The sequence below is a fragment of the Myotis daubentonii genome, chromosome 13 (assembly GCF_963259705.1).
Source record: "Myotis daubentonii chromosome 13, mMyoDau2.1, whole genome shotgun sequence".
NCBI classification, from domain to species: domain Eukaryota; kingdom Metazoa; phylum Chordata; class Mammalia; order Chiroptera; family Vespertilionidae; genus Myotis; species Myotis daubentonii.
The window spans coordinates 58,227,824-58,250,226 of NC_081852.1; the positions used below are offsets into that span (position 1 = coordinate 58,227,824).

At 43.2% G+C, this 22,403-nt stretch overlaps 2 protein-coding genes across 4 annotated transcripts in view; one reads left to right on the forward strand and one right to left on the reverse strand.

Annotated features, from left to right (window-relative positions):
- Positions 1 to 1,551: 1,551 nt before the first annotated feature.
- On the forward strand, positions 1,552 to 3,540 carry NANOS1 (nanos C2HC-type zinc finger 1). The gene has a single exon (XM_059661576.1). It carries the CDS (start codon positions 1,843 to 1,845, stop codon positions 2,698 to 2,700), a length of 858 nt encoding a protein of 285 aa, XP_059517559.1. The 5' UTR covers positions 1,552 to 1,842; the 3' UTR covers positions 2,701 to 3,540.
- A 4,642-nt stretch (positions 3,541 to 8,182) lies between these two features.
- Positions 8,183 to 22,403, reverse strand: part of EIF3A (eukaryotic translation initiation factor 3 subunit A) — a 32,783-nt gene continuing 18,562 nt past the window's right edge. For 2 of the 3 annotated variants that reach the window (XM_059661572.1, XM_059661575.1), the window contains 8 exons: positions 21,367 to 21,489; positions 20,690 to 20,843; positions 19,725 to 19,909; positions 16,058 to 16,146; positions 14,639 to 15,510; positions 11,557 to 11,758; positions 10,516 to 10,697; positions 8,183 to 9,411 (listed from right to left, as the gene is read on the reverse strand). In XM_059661572.1, the coding sequence (XP_059517555.1) occupies positions 9,182 to 9,411; positions 10,516 to 10,697; positions 11,557 to 11,758; positions 14,639 to 15,510; positions 16,058 to 16,146; positions 19,725 to 19,909; positions 20,690 to 20,843; positions 21,367 to 21,489 (2,037 nt within the window). In that variant the 3' untranslated portion in view covers positions 8,183 to 9,181. The remainder of the gene's footprint in view (positions 9,412 to 10,515; positions 10,698 to 11,556; positions 11,759 to 14,638; positions 15,511 to 16,057; positions 16,147 to 19,724; positions 19,910 to 20,689; positions 20,844 to 21,366; positions 21,490 to 22,403) is intronic. The other variant, XM_059661574.1, reaches the window with a different exon arrangement.

Genomic DNA, 22,403 nt, shown 5'->3' on the forward strand with positions numbered 1-22,403 from the left:
CCTTGATGTTTCTCTCTCTCTCCCTCTCCCTTGCTCTCTGGAATCAATAAAAATATATTTTTAAAAAATTGGATCAAATGACCCCAGAGACCCCTTCCACTCCTTCATTCTAGTGGTAACTGGTGCCAGGCCTAGGTTCTGAGCATCCTCCCCTGGGCCCTTCTGAAACTGCTGGGCGAAGCCAGAGCTGTGAGCGTGGCCTCAGGCCCAGTGAGAGCTGCCAGCACCAGCCACCCGGCTCCCCATTTCAATAGCCACGGGGGAGGGGGAGCCCTGCCCTGCCAGCCCCGCCACCAGAAGGGAATCCTGTGAGGGCCCTTCCCGGTGCCTTTTTGTGAAAACACAAAAAAGTGTCGCCCCTTCCCCTGGAAGGGCATGACCACCTCACACCCTCCTAATCAAAAATCTTGATTTTGCCCTAACCGGTTTGGCTCAATGGATAGAGCGTTGGCCTGCGGACTGAAAGGTCCCAGGTTCGATTCCGGTCAAGGGCATGTACCTTGGTTGCCGGCACATCCCCAGTAGGAGATGTGCAGGAGGCAGCTGATTGATGTTTCTCTCTCATCGATGTTTCTAACTCTCTATCCCTCTTCCTTCCTCTCTGTAAAAAATCAATAAAATATATATTTAAAAAAAAAAATCTTGATTTTTTCCCCATTGTTTTTACAAAAAAAAATGTTCTCATTTCAAAGTATTCAATTGTGATCGTGAAAATGCTTTGCTTTTCAAATTGCACATATCCATCACATTTCGGTACAATCCTGGGGGCAGGGGCGACTGGGGGGGAGACACACACACACACACACACACACACACACACACACACCAACGCTAGGGCTGGAAGGTTTTCTGGCCCAGTCCCCATCCTTACCTAGGTCACCAGTTCATGGCCATCCAGGCTCTGAACACTTGCTGGGAGGCCACCGTGGAAAGTGCTGGGTCCCTCGACTACTTACTAGGCGAGAACTCTAACTTCTGTGAACCTCAGAGGTGTGCTGTGCAGACTGAAGTTACTTCATTGCTGGGCGGCTCTAAAAACTGCATCCTCAGATCGCGCCCAGTCCGCCTCCCCAGTTCCCCCGCAGATGCTAGTGAGGAGGTGGGAGGCGAGACGGGGCTTCTGGCCCAGAGGATTGAAGGCTGGGAGGTGGGAGCGTGAATGTCGGGGCATTCGCCCACCGCCATACCTACTCGCTCCCGTCCTCGGCGAGCATCACCACCAGGGCAAGGGAGCCCCTGGCCACCTGTTCAAACCCAGTCCTAGTCACCTGTTCCAATCCAGGGCACAGAGGCGGGGGCGAGGGCGAGGGCGGACCCCAGCAGCCGCCCCTCCCGGGCTCTTCTCTCCGCTCCACTTGCCCCTCCCCGCCGGGTGCGCGGGCAGGGCACGCCCCTTCCCCATTTCACCAATCAGCGTCCTGAGCGGCACCCGTGGCGCAGGGGGCTCTGGTCGGCAGCCAATTAGCGCCGGAGCCCGTGTAGGCGCCTAGCCCGCCCCCTCCCAGAATGAAAGCCGCCCCGCAGCTGGCAAAGCTGGCGCAGCGCGCTGGGCGCCGGAGCTGCTCGGGCCGGAGCGGAGCGCGCGCACTGCCCGCCCGCCCCCGGCGCGCCTGCCTCCGCTCCGCCTCCGTCCGGGGCGCGGGCGAGGTGGCCGGGGCTGGGGAGCGCAGGGGGCAGGGCGGCGGCGGCGGCCAGGCCGGGGGGCGGGGAGGAGCGGGGCCTGATAAAAGGCGGCAAGGCGGCCCCACCCCCGCGGCAGGCCGGCGGGCAAGCTCCGCGCGTCCCTTCCGTCCCGCCCGCGCCGGCGGCGGGGAGGCGGCGCGCGCGGCCCGCAGCCCGCCCATGGAGGCTTTCCCCTGGGCGCCCCACTCGCCCCGCCGCGACCGCGCCCCCCCGCCCATGGCGCTCGTGCCCAGCGCCCACTACGTGAGCGCCCAGGGCCCAGCGCACCCGCAGCCCTTCAGCTCGTGGAACGACTATCTGGGGCTTGCCACGCTCATCACCAAGGCGGTGGACGGCGAGCAACGCTTCGGCTGCGCCCGCGGCGGAAACGGAGACCGCGGCGGCGGCTCCCCGCCCTCCTCTTCCTCCTCGTCCTGCTGCTCTCCCCACGCGGGGACCGGGCCCGGGGCGCTGGGGCCGGCGCTGGGGCCGCCGGACTACGAAGAGGATGACGACGACGACAGCGACGACCCGGGGTCCCGGGCCCGCTACCTGGGGGGCGCGCTGGACCTGTGCGCGGGCCCCGCCGAGGCCGGGCTGCTGGAGGAGCGCTTCGCCGAGCTGAGCCCGTTCGCTGGTCGCGCCGCCGCCGTGCTGCTGGGCTGCGCGCCCGCCGTGGCGGCCACCGCCGAGGTGGCACCACGCGAGGAGCGGGCCCTGGCGTGGGCGGCCGAACCCCGGCTGCACGCGGCCTCCGGGGCGGCCGCCGCCCGGCTGCTCAAGCCCGAGCTGCAGGTGTGCGTGTTTTGCCGGAACAACAAGGAGGCGGTGGCGCTCTACACCACCCACATCCTGAAGGGACCCGACGGGCGAGTGCTGTGCCCGGTGCTGCGCCGCTACACGTGTCCCCTGTGCGGGGCCAGCGGCGACAACGCGCACACCATCAAGTACTGCCCGCTCTCCAAAGTGCCGCCGCCCGCCGCCCGGCCGGCCCCGCGCTGCCCCAGGGACGGCCTGCCCGGCAAGAAGCTGCGCTGAGGCCGGCCCGCCACCGCCGGAGGCCACCGGGGTCGCCGCCCCCCACTCTCCTGTTTGGTCTGCGCACCGTCTCTTCCTGTTGGGGAGGCGTGGAGCTCGGTCCTCGGTTCTCCTTGGGATGTCGTCTTGGTTTTGTTTTTGTTTTTTCAAAGCAAGCCGGCCGTTCGGAGTCCTGTGGTTGAGACAAGACGCTAAAATCTTGATTTATCTCTCGTTAATAGTCTGTGCACATGCGGACGGTGAAGGCTGTGTATCCCACTAACGGAAACGTGGCAACTTAGAGGCGCTATTTATTTACTCTATACTTCAACCTATTTTAGATGCGCATCGGTATGAAATTGTCTAATCTTGGGTGTTTAATTGTATTAATGGAGGCACTTTACTAGGTCTAGAATATTTTTTTAAAAGCCTCTTTATTGAACTTGGAACTGGCGATTTTATGGAATGTCGGCAAAATGACTTTTATTGTTTGAAACAGTATTTAGTTGTCCTTACTCAGTTATTCTAATTCCAGGTGAAGCGAGCCCCTGGTAGAGTCCGTTTGGAGAAGGGAAGGTTTAGTAAACTTTCCGGTATTACTTTGTGTGGACATTCCCTCCGTGTGGCTTGTTTCTGTCCTAGCGGGAGGTGTAAAAACGCACGTCTGTAGCAGGTAGAACACAGCTCCTTATTCTCTTATGTACCAGGTCTTTTATTAAGTAGCAACCAACATTTCCCACCTTTAAAAAATGTGCCGCTATAAATCATGTTGTGTATACACTTGGAAATGGTGCTGTTAAAAGAAATTGACTTGTGTATTTATACAGTAACAGTATATGAATTCATTACTCTTACCTATAAGTTTGCTACTTGGCTTTTTGTCTGTGCACCTCCCCCTTTCCAGTTCTTTAACAACACTGTGATACTAAGATGAGAGGGAGCAGAATGGACGCTGAATCACTCCATGTCAGGGTTCCTAACTAGTGGAAGCTCATTCCACCTGTTGCCTTTCAAACTAAATGGAAGATGAAGTCCTCTGCACTCCGAAGGTTAATGTAATAATCTGTGTGCAACAAGGTTCCACTCGGGGCTGTCTGGCTTTAGGCAGTCCTCAAGCCAGAATAAACATTCCGTACAGAGCAGGGGGTTGGAGACAAGGAGCAAGACCTCCCTATGTTCCCATTCTCACGGGAAGACTCCGGTTTGTTTCTGGAACCCTACCATACATGATATTAAACCTGGTCCTTAATCAAAGGTTCTTAACCACTACTTTACCTCCCACCCTCATTTTTAAATCCACCAAGTTCAATGCCATAGCATGACAGGTAGCTGTCAAGACAGGAGGCAAAAATGGAAATAAAGATGAAATGCACCTGAAACACAAAATGCATGAACTCTCAAAGTTTAGTTAGGTTATTAGAGGCTAGACGTTCATACTAAACAGCTACCTTCCTCCACAGCAAATTGGCTTGAACACTACTTTGAAGGCGTGATGGAGGCTGGAGTAGATAACCTTGGAAAGCTTTGAGCCTTTTTGTTCAGGGAAGGTGCATCAAGGGAGAGGGATGGAGGACATACTGTTTCTTGGCCAGGAAAAAATCCACTCCTGATAGTCTAGCCCAGGGGTGGGCAAACTTTTTGACTCGAGGGCCACAATGGGTTCTTAAACTAGACCGGAGGGCCGGAACAAAAGCATGGATGGAGTGTTTGTGTGAACTAATATAAATTTAAAGTAAACATCATTACATAAAAGGGTACGGTCTTTTTTTTTGTTTTTAGTTTTATTCATTTCAAACGGGCCGGATCCAGCCCACAGGCCATAGTTTGCCCACGGCTGGCTAGCCCCACCCAGGCCCTAGAACTTCAGATTTGACTGGGCCCAAAATCAAGCAGCTAAAAGCCATGTGTCTACTCTCATTTTGCTAGAAAATACATCAGCTTAAATTAGTTGTGCTTTGGGGGTAGTTTTCAGGTTAATATGAATTTGTGTTACCACTCCCACTGCTGTTCTGCTTTTCAAGTCACTATAAACAGATCAGTACATTCTTCAAGACCAGGAGTAGGCAGGCAGCTACTTTGTATTTTAAGAGCCAAATTATAGACACAGTTTCCAGGGCTCAGGCATGTAGCTTTAATATATCTTCAATATACAAATCCCTTGGTGGGATGTGCCTAACTGGGAACACATTGAACAAGGAGTTAAGTCCATGTCAGAAGAGTATTGGGGAAGGTATCCAGAAGACCCTCACAATTAGTTTGGCAACCATTACATTAACCAACTTGAAACACCCCCATATCACTCACTCCCTCTCAAATCTGCATTACTCTCCCAGCTAACGTTAAAAGTGTTATATGAAGAGACTGTTACTACCATTAATACGCTAGAGACCCCTTATGAAAAGCATTTTAAACACACTATTTAAAATCAACCTTCCAATTCTTCAAAGTTTAAAAAACATGAAAAAACTTATTTTCGTAAGAACATACTACATATTTGGCTAAAAGCAAAACAGTTTGGAATGCTCAGGAGCCTTACCAACCGCGGAGGCACGGATGGCCTGAGCCTCCCTCCTTCCTGTCTCTGGAGACGTTTCCAGTGCCTTTTAATGTCTCTGAATTTTAATTTTCCTGTGAAGTCCTTTTTGGAAGCTGCAGAATTACTAACTCTGATTACAGCTTTTGGCAAAGATTTATTACAAGCCAAAATTACATGTTTAGAAATTATACCACAAGTAAATGTACTTTACGGGAAAGAAAAGGCAAGTTTTTAGTCCTAATTTTCTGTTTTTGGCCACATGAGAAACATACCTCCCATAGTGTCCCATATGTGTCAGCCTTGTAAAATTATAAATCCACGATCAAAACGGTAAAAAACAGCAACAGGTAATCCTTGACAAAAACATCCCACACATACAGATGCCAACTTCCTCCTGGTAGCCACTATGGACAACTAATGGGATTGTAGTGTTTTGTTTAGCCACTGTCTCTACCCACCCTCATCCACCTGCATTGAAAGTAATGGTATTCTCGTTTAACCCCTAGAGTGCCCGGAAGTGCGACTGCGCTCCTCCTGTCCTTCGCCAAAAGTGCCAGGAGCACCATCGCGCTCCTCCTGCAGTGCCACTATTAGATGCTAGTAGTTCACTCTTTATTGACAGATGGCACCTAAGTGCAGAAAACAAATGTAGTAAAGGTTTCCTTAAGTTTTTGAACATGTAACTTCATTTACTTGCGATTCATCATTTTTTTCCTAAACTGCTGTAAAATCAGCAAATGCCTTGGCAATTTTAGCAGTTCCTAGGATATTGGTTGGCACTCAAAGGGTTAAAAATGCAGTAGCCACTGGGAACATGGATGACTTCTACTCATTAGGAAGTTGGTCAGCTTTGACACGGGTGATAAAACACATGGGGGATGGGGTGGGGTGTAGAGGGTGTAAGGCCCTGAGAGTGGAAACTTAAGGGCAGGATCACAAACCGACAGCAAACTTCTCCACCCAATGCCCCAGATTCTGACTGCTAAGGCAAAACTTGGAGAACAACAGTAGGTCTGGAAAAGGGTCCTGACAGAAAGGGTGGGCTTGCAGAGGAGCCTGGAAGCCTAATCAGCAGACATGCACCTGTAACTCATCTAAACAAACCCGCCTAAGTGAATTGTCCAGTGAGGCCTTCATGTCAGTACAGTTCGGCTCTACTAACTTCAGACTCAGAACAGGTCACAGCCCCAACTTCTTTTACTTATTATAAAACAAAAGGTCCTCTCCCCACAAAAGACCTTTTAAAGACTTCTACCTGTTTAGAAAAGAAGCTAAATGCTTTAAAAGTAGTTCCCATCATTGGTAACATCACAGAAAAGGCTGCCTCGGATACTATTTAAGTGAAAGAGCATCAATACTCCCTCTTCTGGCCTTACAGCTGTACCAACAGGAATTCTCACTAGTCATTATGAGAAATGATTTAACACCTTGCTGACTGCCCACGAGTGTACTTCTTTCCGGTCCGAACACTGCTCCTGTCTTTTTCTCAACTCGTCGGACAGTATTTCCAGAGACGTGATGAGCAATACATCTAATTCTTTCCATCCACATTTTATTACGGCAAACGTTTTTAAAAGAGAAGTGCCAAATGTCTGCATGAATTATGTGCAGACACTTTGACTGGCTAAGTGACTCTGGTAGTCAGCTGGAAGGTAAGTCCTTTGTCAGGAGATAGTAATGCGTCTGACATTAGACCATCACGAAGGCAAAAGAGAAATGATAGTATCCGACGGTGAAAGTGATTCTGAAGAATGGACAGAAAAAGACATTTTACCAGCCTTGGAGGATCATACAAATATTTCAGGCATAACTGTTCAATTTGAAGACCCACAAAGTAAGTATAAATGAAGAACCAATTTTTGGATAAGGATTTTCTCGATCTCATTACTTCTCAGACCAATTTATACCATCACCAAATGGAAAAATACCACACAACCTCTGCTAAAACTTCACCATGCACGGATGTTACTTATATGGATATAAAGAAGTTTTTTGGTTTAATTATATTGATGAGACTAAGGAAAAGGCCAGAATAAAAAGATTACTGATCAACTAATCCTTTACTTGAATCACCCATTATTTCCAAAAAATATGACTGGAAAGAGGTTCGAGCAGATACTTACATTCTTTCATCTGACTGGTAATTCACAAACAACACATAACACAGACCATCTTTACAAAGTCAGACCTCTTTTGGATCACTGTATCTTGAAATTTAAATCTTTATATATACCAGAACAACAGTTACCACTTAAAGCAATGACTCCATCAGATTCAAGACGTATAATCCGGCAAAAATAATAAAGTGTGGAATTTTAGTAAGGATGCTTTGTGAAAGTTTTTGCAACTTTGAGATATATATGGGTGAAGGCAGAAAGTTACAACAGACTATGTTATCCGCCTTCCGGCCTTTTCCTGGTTCTTGGCATCATAATTACCAAGATATTACTACAACAGTGTGTCTACAGCTGAACTATTATTGAAGAACAAAACACTGGTTTGTGGAACAATAATGAAGAACTATAGGTTGCCAAAACTACTAAGAGAAAAGTAGCCAGCCGCACGGATGAGTTCTCGCTTGAAATACTGATAAGCATTTTGTTAAGTGCCTACAGCCACTATAAAGTTGCAACTAACATTCTCTGAATTGTGATTTTTCTAATTTCAGAGGAAGACCCAAGATAGTACAGCACACCCACACGTGCACACCAGCACACCCACACGCAATGCATAAGCTCACAGAGACAACACATTACAGGGAAACTAGGGGGGCCAAATTCATGAAGGACGTCTTAGGGCAACCATCCTAGCCACATTTGCTTTCTAGTATACTGAGGTTACTTTCTTCACTACTACGCAATGAGACAATTAATGGCACGGGTAAAACTCAAGTAAGATCAACTGAATACGCAAACATCACCATTATAAACAAAGCAGTTTAAGTATAACCACAAACCAACACAAAAACAAATTCTGTAAGTATTTTATTTATCATTAAAGAAAAAAAACACAGCAGCAAGTTCTGTGTTGGCTTCAATAAGACCAAATCGTTATCTTTAACACAGCTACCACACTCCAGAATTGAAGTCAACACAGTCGTTACTACAAATTACTTGTTGAAAGAGCTATCCTAAAGAGAAAAGAAATTAAGAAAAAGAATTTAAACAATTCCTCCAAACCACTCATTTATAAATATTGTCATATTTAAAATGCTTGAAAGGCATGAATTCTCCATTAATGGAAAAGCAGTTTGCTATTGGCAACAGAAAAAGTATCAATAAGTTTACCAAATGCTTTAAAATTTAAAAGCTGTAACTGTTTTGGATTCACACTTCAGCAGTATTCTCGTTATTTCAACGATGACTGCAAATTGCTTTATACTCACCTTCTTTCAAGTAAAAATCTGCAGAAAATCCCACTGTATCAGATGTTTGTAATGTTTACTGCACTTATAGTGAACCTAAAAACTTCTTATATTTAGTTGATACCTCAAAACACCTAGGGTATGTCTCAACTGCTAATGGTGTGAAAACTGTTTCAACTCCCTGCTTTAGAGTCTTGAAATACATTTTCTATAACAGAACCTTACCTCATTCCAAATTAGTATCAGATATTCCAAAATCAAAAGAAAAAAAGATCAGTCTATACCAAGATACAGGTGTTACTCAATACCTGAAGGGTTCACATCTTAAATTTATTTTTTAGTTTTTCTTTTTTTGTAAACAAGTGATTGATGAAATAATGCCAACACCTTAAATTCCAAAAAATGGCATGGTTTTCCAACCTTCTGTGGATACAGTGCATGATCAATCTATTATATAGGATTAATACAAGTTCATGCTTTTTTTGTGTTATGGTGAGACAACATTAAAGAATCCAATTTAGACTGGTTGAGCACAAGTATAATAATCCTTGAATGCGATCAAACCTATGTAAGACGTGGGTTTGAATCCATTATTTTGAGACTTAGCGTCGTACTGTAGTCCATCCATCTTCATCAGTCTCATTTTTAGTACGACGAAGAGACTCCTTATCTTTCTCAGCTCTCCAGGAGGCCTTCTCTTTTTCACCTTCTCTTTCCCGGTCTCGGTCTCTTTCTCGATCTCTTGAAAGAGCTGGAGGAGGAACACGACGAGGGACATCCCGCTCTTCTGCCCGGTCATCTTTCCTGTCATCAGCACGTCTCCAGGAACTCACTAAAAAGTTTCATTAAAGAAAAAAGAGTAAGTTTGTACTATATTCTATTGGCTGAAACGAAACAGAACGTCAGCAAAAGGAATGCCTCAAATTACTCAGAAATTCTGTATTGAAGGTAACAATACAGAAATGCCATTAAAAAACAATAAAAGCTAAATACACTTTAATCATTTTGATACATTTTCTGATGAAACCTTTAAAAGAATATAGACTTAGAGGTGTAATTCAAATTTGCAAAGAAGAAGAAATCATTGGCCTGGGGAGTGTCCTAATTGTTTTAACTATAAAAACAAAAACTAAGACAAAGTGACAAAAATCTTGCTGAATGAAAATTTTAAAATTAAAAGGATATTTGGGGCTCTTGTTTTAACAACTAATTAGCCATAAGAATATTTTTTCATTATGGCTATAATAGAAGAAATACCCTTATAATCCAGTTGTACTAACATAATATTAAAAGCTTGTGAGACAATTACTTATGTGCAATGGTCATTTTAAATATTAAAAGTCTTTTTCTACTAAAGTTTCAACTGCTACAATTTCAGAAAATGTTTTATTTACACTTTGTATTAATCTACTATCTTACTTTTCAAGAACTGACAAATTGTTTCCTCATTTAAACTTTTTATCTATATTTTGCTTACTATCCAATTTAATTAGTCTACTACTATACTTTGAATTTAGAGATAAGCTAACTTCACAGAGCAACCATTGACTTAAGTTTATGAGAACCGTGAATTCTAAGTAGAATAAATATCCACTATCTTGCCCTGACTGGTTTGGCTCAATGGATAGAGCGTCGGCCTGCGGACTGAAAGGTCCCAGGTTCGATTCCGATCAAGGGCATGTACCTTAATTGCAGGCACATCCCCAGTAGGAGGTGTGCAGGAGGCAGCTGATCGATGTTTCTCTCTCATCAATGTTTCTAACTCTCTATCCCTCTCCCTTTCTCTCTGTAAAAAAAAAAAAAAAAGTCAATAAAATATTTTTGAAAATCCACTATCTTATTTTTGGTGTCCATATAAATTTACAAGATATTAAAAATCCAAAATTCCCCAGTAATGGTTCTCTAATGGTTCAGCAGCTGTGTAGACCATCTGTACCTTCTTCACGCTCTGATCTGATAGGAGGTCCTCTGCGGTCTCTGTCATCTCGTCTTTCTCTTAGATCTCGGCGATCATCCCTCACACGTGGGCGGTCATCTCTATCCCTATCGTCACGGCGACCTGAATCTCTCCAGCTTGAAGCTTCCTCAGCTGGCCCTCTTCTCCAGTCACCTTCATCCCTGCAGCCATTCAAAGTAACATGTTAAGTTCTGGTGTTAGACTATATGGGGAGTTACAGTGAATATATTACATGATCCTCAGAGAGTTTATTAATATAAAAGGGATAAAGTTTAAACTCATCACTTAATCTCAATCTGATGCCTCAGGAGTGGCAGTCAAATAAGAAAATCTAGATGTGTGCTGTCCAACACAGAAGCCACTATCTATCTGTGGCTCCTTAAGTTTATATTAACTAAAATAAAATCAAGACACTTCTCCTCAGGAACACTAACCATATGCCAAATGGTCAACAGCCACAAATAGACTCTGGCAACCATAATGGACATTACAGGTATAGGACATTTTCATCCCTGTAGAAAATTCTATTAAACAGTGATGGCCTAGATTTATCAGTATAAAGCCACTACGGCCAAAAGAAGCAAGCAAGAATTACCACTAATAAAAGTAAAGGGGCTTTCTGAAACCTATACAATTTTATTAACCAATGTCATCCCAATAGGCAATTTTTTTTAAAAGTAAAGGGGCTTTTAATAACTTAAGGGCAATAAAATTGATTGACCTTAACCAGAGGGAAAAAGCAATGGACTGGTAAAGATACCTGGACTTGTTCCACTACCAGAGAGTTAAATAACATGTAGACAGCCACACAGCTCGTGCTTCTATTTTCATTCTTTGTTAAGAAGGAACATTCAATTAAATGACAGCTAAAAAAATTTCTTTTAAGTCCATGATTCTGATAAATATTGGCAGAGGGAGGAATGAGGAACACCATCTCTCAAAAATGGTTAGGAATATTCAGGAGTATGTAAGATAATCCTAACTGTAAATCCATGGATAGTTTTAATTCAAATATCACACCTCGGTCTTCTGAAGCGATCCTCTCGGTCCCCATCTCTCTCTCTGTCCCTTTCTCTCTCTGGATCCTTGTCATTCTCTTCACGATCTTGACTATCTCTCTCTCTCTCTTTTTCTCTGTCCCATTCACGTTCTTCTGGTGGTTTTGATTCTCGAGGTGGACCCCAACTTTCTTCTCTGGCTTTTTCCTTCTCTCTCCATCCACCTATTTTTTAAAGAAGCAAAAATATTTTCCACTAAAGAAACACAGACTGGCAACTATGAATAGAGATCTTAATGTTGACATTAATCCAGCACCATTCTCAACACTAATTTAAGACACTCGAACCTCTTAAAAAAATAAAAAAGAACTAAAGCCACTTACATCATTTCACAAGATCCCCAGCTCCTATTTGTGACTACCTATCCTGTTTCTCTAACACACAGGAACACATGACCTAAGAAACTTTTATAGTCCTGGTTGAGTATCCTGTATGCAGTTATTTTGGGTGAAGGGTAGGAGCTAGATCTCTAAAGACAGGGCCCCAGTTATGTATTCATTTAGACTGTGCCACATTTTCAAAACAAAAGCACTCTTTCCTGTCATATTCCTGCCCTCCACCATTTACCATCCATGCAATCATGAAGCAAGGATAAATCCTTGGACCCTGCCCAGTTCCTCACACTATCCAGGGAATGTCCAAATCTAGAAACATTTTATTTAGTTAGTCCTCAGCCAAGGATATTTTTCCATTTATTCTTAGAGTGGAAGGGAAAGGACAGAGAGAAAAAGATTGATGTGAGAGAGACACATCGATTGGTTGCCTCCCGCAAATGCCCAGACCAGGGCCGGTGATCGAGCCTGCTATCAAGGTACATGCCCTTGACTGGAATTGAACCCAGAACCCTTCAGTCTGAGGGCCGATGTTCTATCCACTGAACCAAACCTGCTAGGACCATTTTATTTATTTATATATGCACACCACAAAAGAGGCCAAAGGCAACAGAGATTTCAATGAAAATGTATTACAGTTTTAAGGCTAATAATTATTATTGCTGTTAGCATTTATAGTACCACATGCCATAGCACTATTCCAAACTCTGAGCTGAGTTCATATTTGCTAATTTGCCTGTATGCTAAAATTTATACCTCCAAAATTAATACTCAAGAACTTTTATAGTCACTTGCAGACATGTGCAAAGTTGCAAAATATTTGAGTCACCTGACAAGTACATTTTCAGCAGAGGTTGGATAAGGCAACACTTGCCTTCTTGCTGCATCTCTCATACTTCAACTAAGTACCCTACTGGAGGTCTAGTTTTGCATTTTTTGAGCTTTTGGTTGGTGATTTCACTGTTTAAAATGGCCTCCAAGGATTGGGCCAAAATGTTCTCGTGTTCCCAAGCAAAGAAGGCAATGGATGGGAGAAAATATTTGTGTTAGATAAGCTCATTCAGGAAAATATTACAATGCTTTAGTTATGAGTTCCATGTTAGTGAGTCAATACTATATATTAAATAAGGTATCTTTAAGTAGAAATATAAAAAACAAGTTATGTATTGACTGGTTGACAAAACTTGGGACTAAAAGGCTCATATGAACCTACCTTGTCTTTTCCCTGGGAGCAAATGGTTCAGAATTCAGACTTTATATAACACAACTATCACCACTTAAGGAGAACTGATTATACTGTTATCCTCATTTTACATGAGGCACAGAAAGTTAAGTGGCTCACTCAAAATCACGCAGCTGGACAGTAGAAAGAAGTGAGACTAGAAGAGACAGAAGTGTACAACAGAAACCACGAAGGGTAAAGGCAAGGAAGCTGCTCATTTAAACTTGCATTTAGAACAGATTGCACTGGTTATTGCACAAAAACTCGAATTGGGGGTGGGAGGGCCAGCAGAGACTAGTAACAGCAAGAGTTCAAAGAAAGAATGATGGTGGACCAGACCCAAGTACATGCAGGGGAAATAGAAGTGGGTGGGCTTAAGGAACATTGATAAGATAGAACTGAACTAAATAAAAGCTTTAACTTAAAGGATGAAACAGCAACGAACTTCCAGATTTGCAGCTTATACAATTAGCTTGAAAGTGGAACCCCAAAGAGAAGCGGGTGCTTGTATGTATGCATGTGGATAGAGTGTTTGTGTATGAAGTGTCAGTTACACTTCCAGGTAGAGATGTGCTGTGTACAGTATACAGATGGAAACACCAGGTCTGAAGGTGTCATCTGGAGACGGTAAAAGTCACAGACTTGTACACAATTACTCAAAACAGTAAAGTATGAAAAGATGATCAGGCCTAAGACTGGCAAATAAGGAAATGAGCTCTTGCTGTGAGAATAACATGTTTGCCAAGTGTACAAACGTTTACTACAAGAAGGCTGGTCCAGCCCTAACTGGTTTGGCTCAGTGGATAGAGCATCGGCCTGCAGACTCAAGGGTCCCGAGTTCGATTCCGGTCAAGGGCATGTACCTTGGTTGCGGGCACATTCCCAGTGGGGAGTATGCAGGAGGCAGATGATCGATGTTTCTCTCTCATCGATGTTTCTAACTCTCTATCCCTCTCCCTTCCTCTTTGTAAAAAATCAATAGAATATATTTTTTTAAAAAAGAAAAAAAAAAAAAAAAAGAAGGCTGGTCCAGAACAGAACCTGAAGAGCAAGGACACTGAAGGTATGGACACATGAAAAAGAGCCCTTAAAGTAGCAGTCAAAAAGGCAAAAGGAAACAAAGAGAAAAAAGTGGTCATTTGTGTGGGACATTGAAGGTAAGTAATCTTTGACATAATCACTGCAGAGATATTCAAGAAAAGATAAAAGATCAGTTTACTTAAAAACTAATAGGAATATAGACCAATCTCTCGTATATCAATTAAAATTTGTGGGGGGTTTTTTGGGTTTTTTTTTTTTTCAGTTGAAAAATAACTTTTTTTAATTAAAAAAAATGTAATCATTTGAGATACTCCTTGTTTGGAACAACCTGCTATCATCTATAGAACAGTGGAGACTAGATTATGTAAAACTTTTACTTTCTACTTGTAAATATATCAAATAGAGTCTATAAAGAATCCAATCTGAATTTCTGAATCCCAGAATTTTACCTGGCTTGACAAATGGTCTCCAGAGACCAGGTCTTGAGTCCTCACCCCTTCTGCTGGGAATCCGATCATCATCAGCCCGTCTTGAGATCCGGTCATCATCCATGTTTCTCCAAGGACCCCTGTCATCATCTGTCCCACGCCTGGGAATTCTATCATCATCGGCGTTCCTCCAAGTTCCTCGATCTTCATCCAGCCCGCGCCTGGGCCCCCGGTCATCATCCAGGCCTCTCCTTGGACCTCGGTCATCATCAGCATTACGCCAGGATGACCGCTCATCATCAGCACCTCCTCGCCGCGGCCCCCGATCTTCATCCATACCACGTCTTGGTCCTCTGTCCTCATCAGCTGCCCGCCAATTTCCTCTGTCCTCATCCAGTCCTCGTCTAGGTGGTCTATCATCATCCATATGCCGCCAGCTTCCCCTGTCTTCATCACCAATTCGTCTGGGAGGCCTGTCGTCATCACCAATTCGTCTGGGAGGCCTGTCATCATCACCGAGTCGTCTGGGAGGCCTGTCATCATCACCGAGTCGTCTGGGAGGCCTGTCGTCATCACCGAGTCGTCTGGGAGGCCTGTCGTCATCGCCAATTCGTCTGGGGGGCCTGTCGTCATCGCCAATTCGTCTGGGGGGCCTGTCATCATCTGCATTGCGCCAGGAAGGCCGATCATCATCTGCCCCACGGCGAGGGAACCTATCTTCATCAGGACCACGTCGGGGGGCTCTGTCATCATCCATGCCCCTCCTGGGAATCCGATCATCTTCTAGTCTAAGAGAAGACTCTCTCTCTTCATCTTCCCCCAACCGCCTTGGGCGATCTTCATCTCTTCTAATAGGCCTTTCCTCATCTCGCCCTTCTCCACGTCTCCACTCCCTACAGAGCAACAAGCCAAACATCTTTAAGAATAATTTTCTTAAAAAGCACACGGTGCTTTTGGGAATTACTTCCCTTTTAAAAATCACTTCGGTGTAAATCCATTAAACCTCCTACAATATGCTCTAATTAAAAACAAAAAACAAAACCACAAAATCCAAACTATTACATCAACAAACAATAAATCAGTAAGCAGACAACTGCCTTAAAAGGGCATCTGCACTTTTCTAGGAGTGCCTTGGCAATTTCATTATAAAGGATGTTTGATCTACTTAAGAAATTTAAAGGAAAAGAAAAACATCAGGAATGTTCATTCTTACTCTAACTGCAGTACCATTCCAGAACTCATTCCTCAAGATGTTCAGAAGTCAGCAATTACAGTAGTGTTGGAGCAAACTATGAAAAACATTTCAGTACGAGACATGCACACAATTCTTCACAACTCTCCTCTCCCCACCCATACAAAATCAGCCAAATTAGAAAACCACCAATCAGATATGAACAGAACCTATGACTGATCGGTACCATTTTCCTTAACTCTACTTACTTCTCTGGTGGGCCTCTTCTCCACTCAGAATCTACTTCAGGTGCTTTTCTCCACGTGCCTTCTGAATCTCTATCTCCCCATCGAGAGTCCTACATTGACCAAAGTTAGTAAGATGCATTACACTGGCAACAATTACTACCAATTACTGTTGTTATTATTATGCAAACATTCTGTACTTATATTAAACAACCTTAAGTCATTAAATATAAGTAAGTTTTCAAATTATTTCTCTTTTAATCTGAAATCAGACCGACAGTACAGTGAAACGTATTCCCATCTATTGTGGATGGTTTTATAAATTGATAAAACACCACTTGCAAGCAATCTGGCAGCATCCTCCTAGAATCATTAAAATGTCTATAGGTTTTCTTTGACTTAGAAATTCCCTTATAAGATTATGTGAAAAAAGCTGAGTGTCCCAAAACGTACACCACAGTGCCTACTAAACAGAGGTGGAGCAAATGAAATGTATAATAGGGGATCGTTAGATTAACGTTTCCCTCTTCAAAATATTATGTTGTCAATAAAAATTATGGAGAGGGTGTGAGAGATACTCAATACCCTTAAGGTGAAAATGTAAATGTAGTACAACCTCTGTAAGAAGTAATGCATATAATTTTAATCACAAACACTTCTGACACTCCTTGACCGCTCCTACAAACATAACATAAGGCCAAAGTCAGAAAAGAATACTAACATCAAACTCTAGGCGTGGGATGGAAGTACTGAAATAAAAATCTGAGAAGCTAAGAATAAATATAATCCCTTGTAGATGAATATGAGGATCTTAATTTAAAATTTAAAGTGTCTTGGCAACAAAAGCCTTCAACAACTGACAATAAGAAGCAGTGAAGGACAAGAATGGCCAGATGATAAGTCATCTCCCATCAGAGCTACTGAATCTGGGCTCTTAAAATGGGAGTTGTTCTAAGAGACTTTCCCAAGTGAACATTGTGGGAGAAAATATTAACTCAATTTCAGTTATAGTAACTCATAACTCCGATGGAGGGAACGTCCACCCCAGAAGACCAAGTTTCTCTTACTATTCATACTCACCCTGCAAATTAAATTCAAAAAATTCAACTTATGAGGTTTTAGTACAAATATTAGGACTTCAAAGGAGATTTTGGGAATGGTTATGAGAGCCATTAAACAAATAAAAAGAATTCTGAAAAATTAACATGATCGCCAAAACTTTTAAAGTCACTTGGTAGATCAACAGCAGAATAGGCCCTATTGATAAACATAGAAACTAAACAGGAATCACAGAAAACCAGTTACAAAATGACAAAGAGTTGAAAAAATGAAACATTAAAAGAAATAAAGAAGAGAACTTTAAAGGCCAGAATAGAGACAAGGAGAAAAAAAATTCCCTAAGTTAAGGAAATTCAATCTTCTCTAAGCTGAGTAAATGAAATCCTCTGACTGAAAGGGCACATGTGCCAAAAAGGATGACTCATGAAGACCACACACATAGGCACCTAACCATAGTCTTAAACTCCCTTTACCCCAAGATAGAGAAAAGTATAAAAGCTTCCAAGGAATAAAAGAGTGTCTACCAAGAATATTATCAAGACCCCCACCCCAATGTGTACTAAATCCTCCTCTAGGGGAGGAGGATTTAGAACTGGCTGAACCACTGAACCATTGTTCAACTGTGAGATAAAAACAAAACCTCTTTTGAGACATACACAGACATTCTGAAAAAATTAAGATGACAAAATACAAAACAAAGTTATCTGCAAAGGGGAAAAGGTGATACAGTGTAAACATACTTGACACTAAATCATGTTTACAAATATGGCTGTAAAACTTAAATGAGTCCTTTAAATAGAGAACATGTTTTAATGCTCTGGGGGTAAAAACATGCAGCTGGTTGCAACACAACATAAATAAAGGCATGCTCAGAATTTTGTTTTGTTCTAAAGAGGCAGAAAACAAAGTTCTTAAGTTTGACTTAAAGAAGGAATGGCAGGCACATGGAAGCAAATAAAAAGCTCCAAACTATATATCAGGAATAAAACAGATAAAATCCCGGAGAACCAAGATGGCGGCATAGGTTAACGCCGGAGTTTGCTGCTTTGAACAACTACTTCAAAAGTGAAACCAAAAAACGGAAGGGACATCACCCAGAACCACAGGAACGCTGGCTGAGTGGAAGTCCTACAACTAGGAGGAAAGAGAAACGCATACGGACACTCAGAGGAGCCGCAGTGCTGAAGTCAAATTCTGAGGTGCGGAGTGCGCGGAGCGGGCTGGCGGTGGAGGGCGCGGTTGGCGTTTTCAATCGGGAGGGAGTCCCAGACTCTGAGCTCCAGATCCGGGCGAGTCTTTAGGGACCCAGTCTCAAACGGGAGAAGCGGGACTGTCTGGCTTCGGTCAGAGCGAGTGCGGCTTTCTCTCCCAGCTTTGCAGCGGGTGCTGGGACTCAGAGAGGCAGAGCCCCTGGGGACAGGACTGAGAGCCGCCATAACTGCTCTCTCCGGCCCACCCTGTTGATCCTGTGCGACCCGCCCCCGCCCAAGCCCTGCACAGAGGCATTTGCCGGATAGCCTCAGATTGGCAGTTAACTGACAACAAGATGGCGGTTAATTTGCATATGTAGGCACAATGCAGGGAGGCGAAAGGGAAAGCAGGAAGAAGCCCCCTGCCACTGACAGTGATCAGAAACCCAGGGGGGAACTAAGAGCTGGGGGGCAGGGCAAAGGTGGCCCCAGGGCCGCCTTTGCCCTGCCCCCCAGCCATGATCGGAGAATCAGGTGCCTTTTCCGCCCTGGCCAGTGATAGCAGGAAGTAGGGGTGGAGCCAGCGATGGGAGCTGGGCACGGTCGAAGCTGGCAGTCCCAGGAGCTAGGGGTCCCTTGCCTGTGCCTAAAGCGGAGCCCACGATCGTGGGGCCGCTGCAGCTGCAGGTCCCCGCTGCCCGGGCCGGACGCCTCAGCCAGAGGCGTCAGGCCTGGGCAAGGGGCCGATCCTGCGATTGGAGGGTGATGGGGGTCAACGCCTGAGGGCTCCCAGTATGTGAGAGGGGGCAGGCTGGGCTGAGGGACACTCCACACACACACACACACACACACACACACACACACACACACACACACACACACACACCCAGTGCACGAATTTCGTGCACCGGGCCCCTAGTTAAATATAACAGAGCAGCACTGGACTGACTGGCAATCTCATTAAAAAGCAGGTTCTGATTCAGAAGGTTTGGTGCTGGGCCTGAGACTCTGCATTTCTAACAAGCTCCCAGGGGATGCTGAATATTGATGGTCAACCAACTTGGGAGTGCCAAGGAGTTAAGAGAACTCACATCATTCTTTTAATTCACAGCAACTCCTTCTTAGAAACACAGAACAGTCCCTCTTTCCATAGCACTAATCAGTGCTATACTTTGTCAACTACTCATTGTCTTATGGAGATTCATTCTGACTGATAAGTACAATAGACCAAAGTCTATAAAAAGCTCAGATTCACTAACAGAAGTTTAATTTTCTCCCTTTACAAACCTTCTGTCTTTGGGAAGACAAAGCAATACCAGACTTTCAGAGACGTGAATGGAACTAGTTCAAAACACCAAGCCCAGACATTGACATACTCACTGACATACATCTATTGTGAAGAGAACAAGTCATCCCAGGGAAAGCAATGCTTGTATATTCACCTTTCTAGAAAGTGGATCTTCACCAAGTCTTCTCTCTTCCTCTCTACGACGCTCCCTTTCTTCAATTTCCAACTCCCTTTGGCGTTTTTTCCTTTCTACTTCTTCTAACTTCTTGACCCGCTCCTGATATTCTCGAAGCTCTTCCTCACGTTTTGCCCGTTCTGCACGTTCTCTCTCTTCACGCTCTATATAATGTATTAGGTTAGCCCAGTGGTCGGCAAACTCATTAGTCAACAGAGCCAAATATCAACAGTACAACGATTGAAATTTCTTTTGAGAGCCAAATTTTTAAAACTTAAACTATATAGGTAGGTACATTGTTAACTTAATTAGGGTACTCCTAAGGCTTAGGAAGAGCCACACTCAAGGGGCCAAAGAGCCTCATGTGGCTCGGGAGCCACGGTTTGTCGACCACTCGGTTAGATAGTGTGCCTCCTACCTGCACCTTTCCTTTAGTGCTAGGTCTACTTTTTTGGTATTAAACATGCATAATATAGAAGTAAATCCTTTTTAGGAATTTAAAAATAGCTTACCATCAGCTAAAGGACAGAAGATATTTGAGAAAAAAGAATTATGCCATTCATTATTAATAGTTTTGTAATGACTTAAGAAGATAATAGGAATCCCTCCTCAAATCCTGAGCATCTCTGATAACCAGATAAAGGAGCATTTGACAGACTTCATCTGACAGATATTCCTAAATAAATGTGACTACTACACAGAATATAGTGATAAAAAATTAAAAGGTATTGATTTTTAAAAGAACACCAAAAATGTGAGATTCAGCTGATAAGACATATCTTCACATAAAACTAAAATTAATATCACAGAAACAGAACTAGTTAGTTGCAATTAATAAGTCAATGATCCCTACTTCTCAATTCATTTATTTTCTAAATAAGACTGCTATAAACTGACCTAATATCAACCTTGTGTAATCCCACCTCCAATCTTGGTCTAGTTACCTTTTAGCATTTGCTCTTCTGCCCTCCTCTGCTCTTCCTCTTCCTTTTCTCTATAGTAGGTTATTCTGCGCTCTTCTTTACGTTGCCTTTTACGTTCTTCCAAGCGATTATGCCTTTCTTCTGCTAATCGCTCTTCAAACTGTTTAAGTTTTTCCTGTAATTGGTTACCCCAAATTAAAAAATATATATATCAAGTTTTTTGGGAGAGCTACAAAACTAGCAGGAAGTTTTAAGTTTACAAAAGCATTCCCAGTTCCTTGGAACCATAAAAAGTAACCTTCAAGTATAAAAACCAGAATTTCCAAATGATTGAAGGTTTTCTCAACCAAATTTCTAAACACGTAAATTGTTGACAACATTAAGTGGGCCTGCCAACATACAAACTAAAATGAATAACTAAATTAGAACGTTAAGAGCAGAATACTTGATTTTTTCTTTCTGTAAATAGTAAACAAAAGCTTGTACGAACTGCAAATTTTATGCAGCCCACCATCGCCTTTAGAAAAATAGTGATGGTTGACTTATTCTAGAAAATATTTTCAAGAAATGTTCTATTAAAATATTATTTAAATGGTAACATTATATATGTTAGCCCAATACAAAATGTGCTACTGTATTGAAGAACCTTTAAGGCAAAACTAAAACTCATGAACATTTCCCTGAAACCATAAATGTACCTCATAAACAGATTGTCGTGCTGCCTTGAGTCGCATTTCAAATAAATCTCTGTCTTCAAGCATTCGTGACATTCGATTCTTGTGTTCAAGAGCCTTTTCCCGTTCTAGCTGCATAGTAGTAATCTGCAAATACATAACAGTTAAATTTCCAAAGCATACATTATCTGATTACTAATTTACCCCAAATCTTGATATATCCTTGCAGAATACAAGCAGCTCCCGTGCCTCGTCAATCTTACTATCTATCCTTCATGCCAGGTCCCTAGGAAGGCAATCGGGGAGATGGATAATCGAGATATCTGCAAGAACGTTTTTAATTGGCCCACAGTAGCACAAATTTTTATAAAGGAAAAACTACAACTATGTATATGGTAAAACAAATAAAACACCAAAAAATGGTAGTAGGCACTATGGTTGAATTATTGAAGGCATTTCTTCCTTAAGAACAACTGGAGGTTCAAGCAAGATTGAAGAAGGCTTTTCCTTGTGTGTCACAAGAGAAAAAAATGGAAAGCTTCAGGGAAGAGATTGCAGCAAAACATCTCAAATATTTCATTTGGTCTGCAGCACTTTTCCTAATTTTGTATCACAAAAATTTCAACTTCTAAAAAAATTTGGAAGAACTGGCAACACTGGTCCCAGAATGACAACAATCCAATGGAACGGAGAAGGGGCTGTGTTCTCCACACTGCAGTCCTCACCAAGGTACACCGTCTCCTGCCTGTGGTTACTTTACTCTTTTTTTTAACCACAACCAAGTCATTTCTTTTTCTTACAAATTTTGCTACTACAAGCAAACCTTACTTTTGAATCATTAGGTAAACAAAGACTAACAAAACTATAGATGCAGCTGTTTAGTCACAAAACAACATATTGTATGATTCCATTTACCTAAAATACCCAGAATGGGCAAATCTAAAGGCAAAAAAGATTAATGGTAGAAAGAACATGAGGAATAACTGATAAATGGGTGCCAACCTTATTTTGGGGGTATGCTATAAAATTAGATAGTCGCACAATTCTGTACTAAAAAGCTG

Bases quoted from the DNA above. Each gene is read 5' to 3' on its own strand.
- NANOS1 (XM_059661576.1), top strand. From the start codon at position 1,843: ATGGAGGCTTTCCCCTGGGCGCCCCACTCGCCCCGCCGCGACCGCGCC.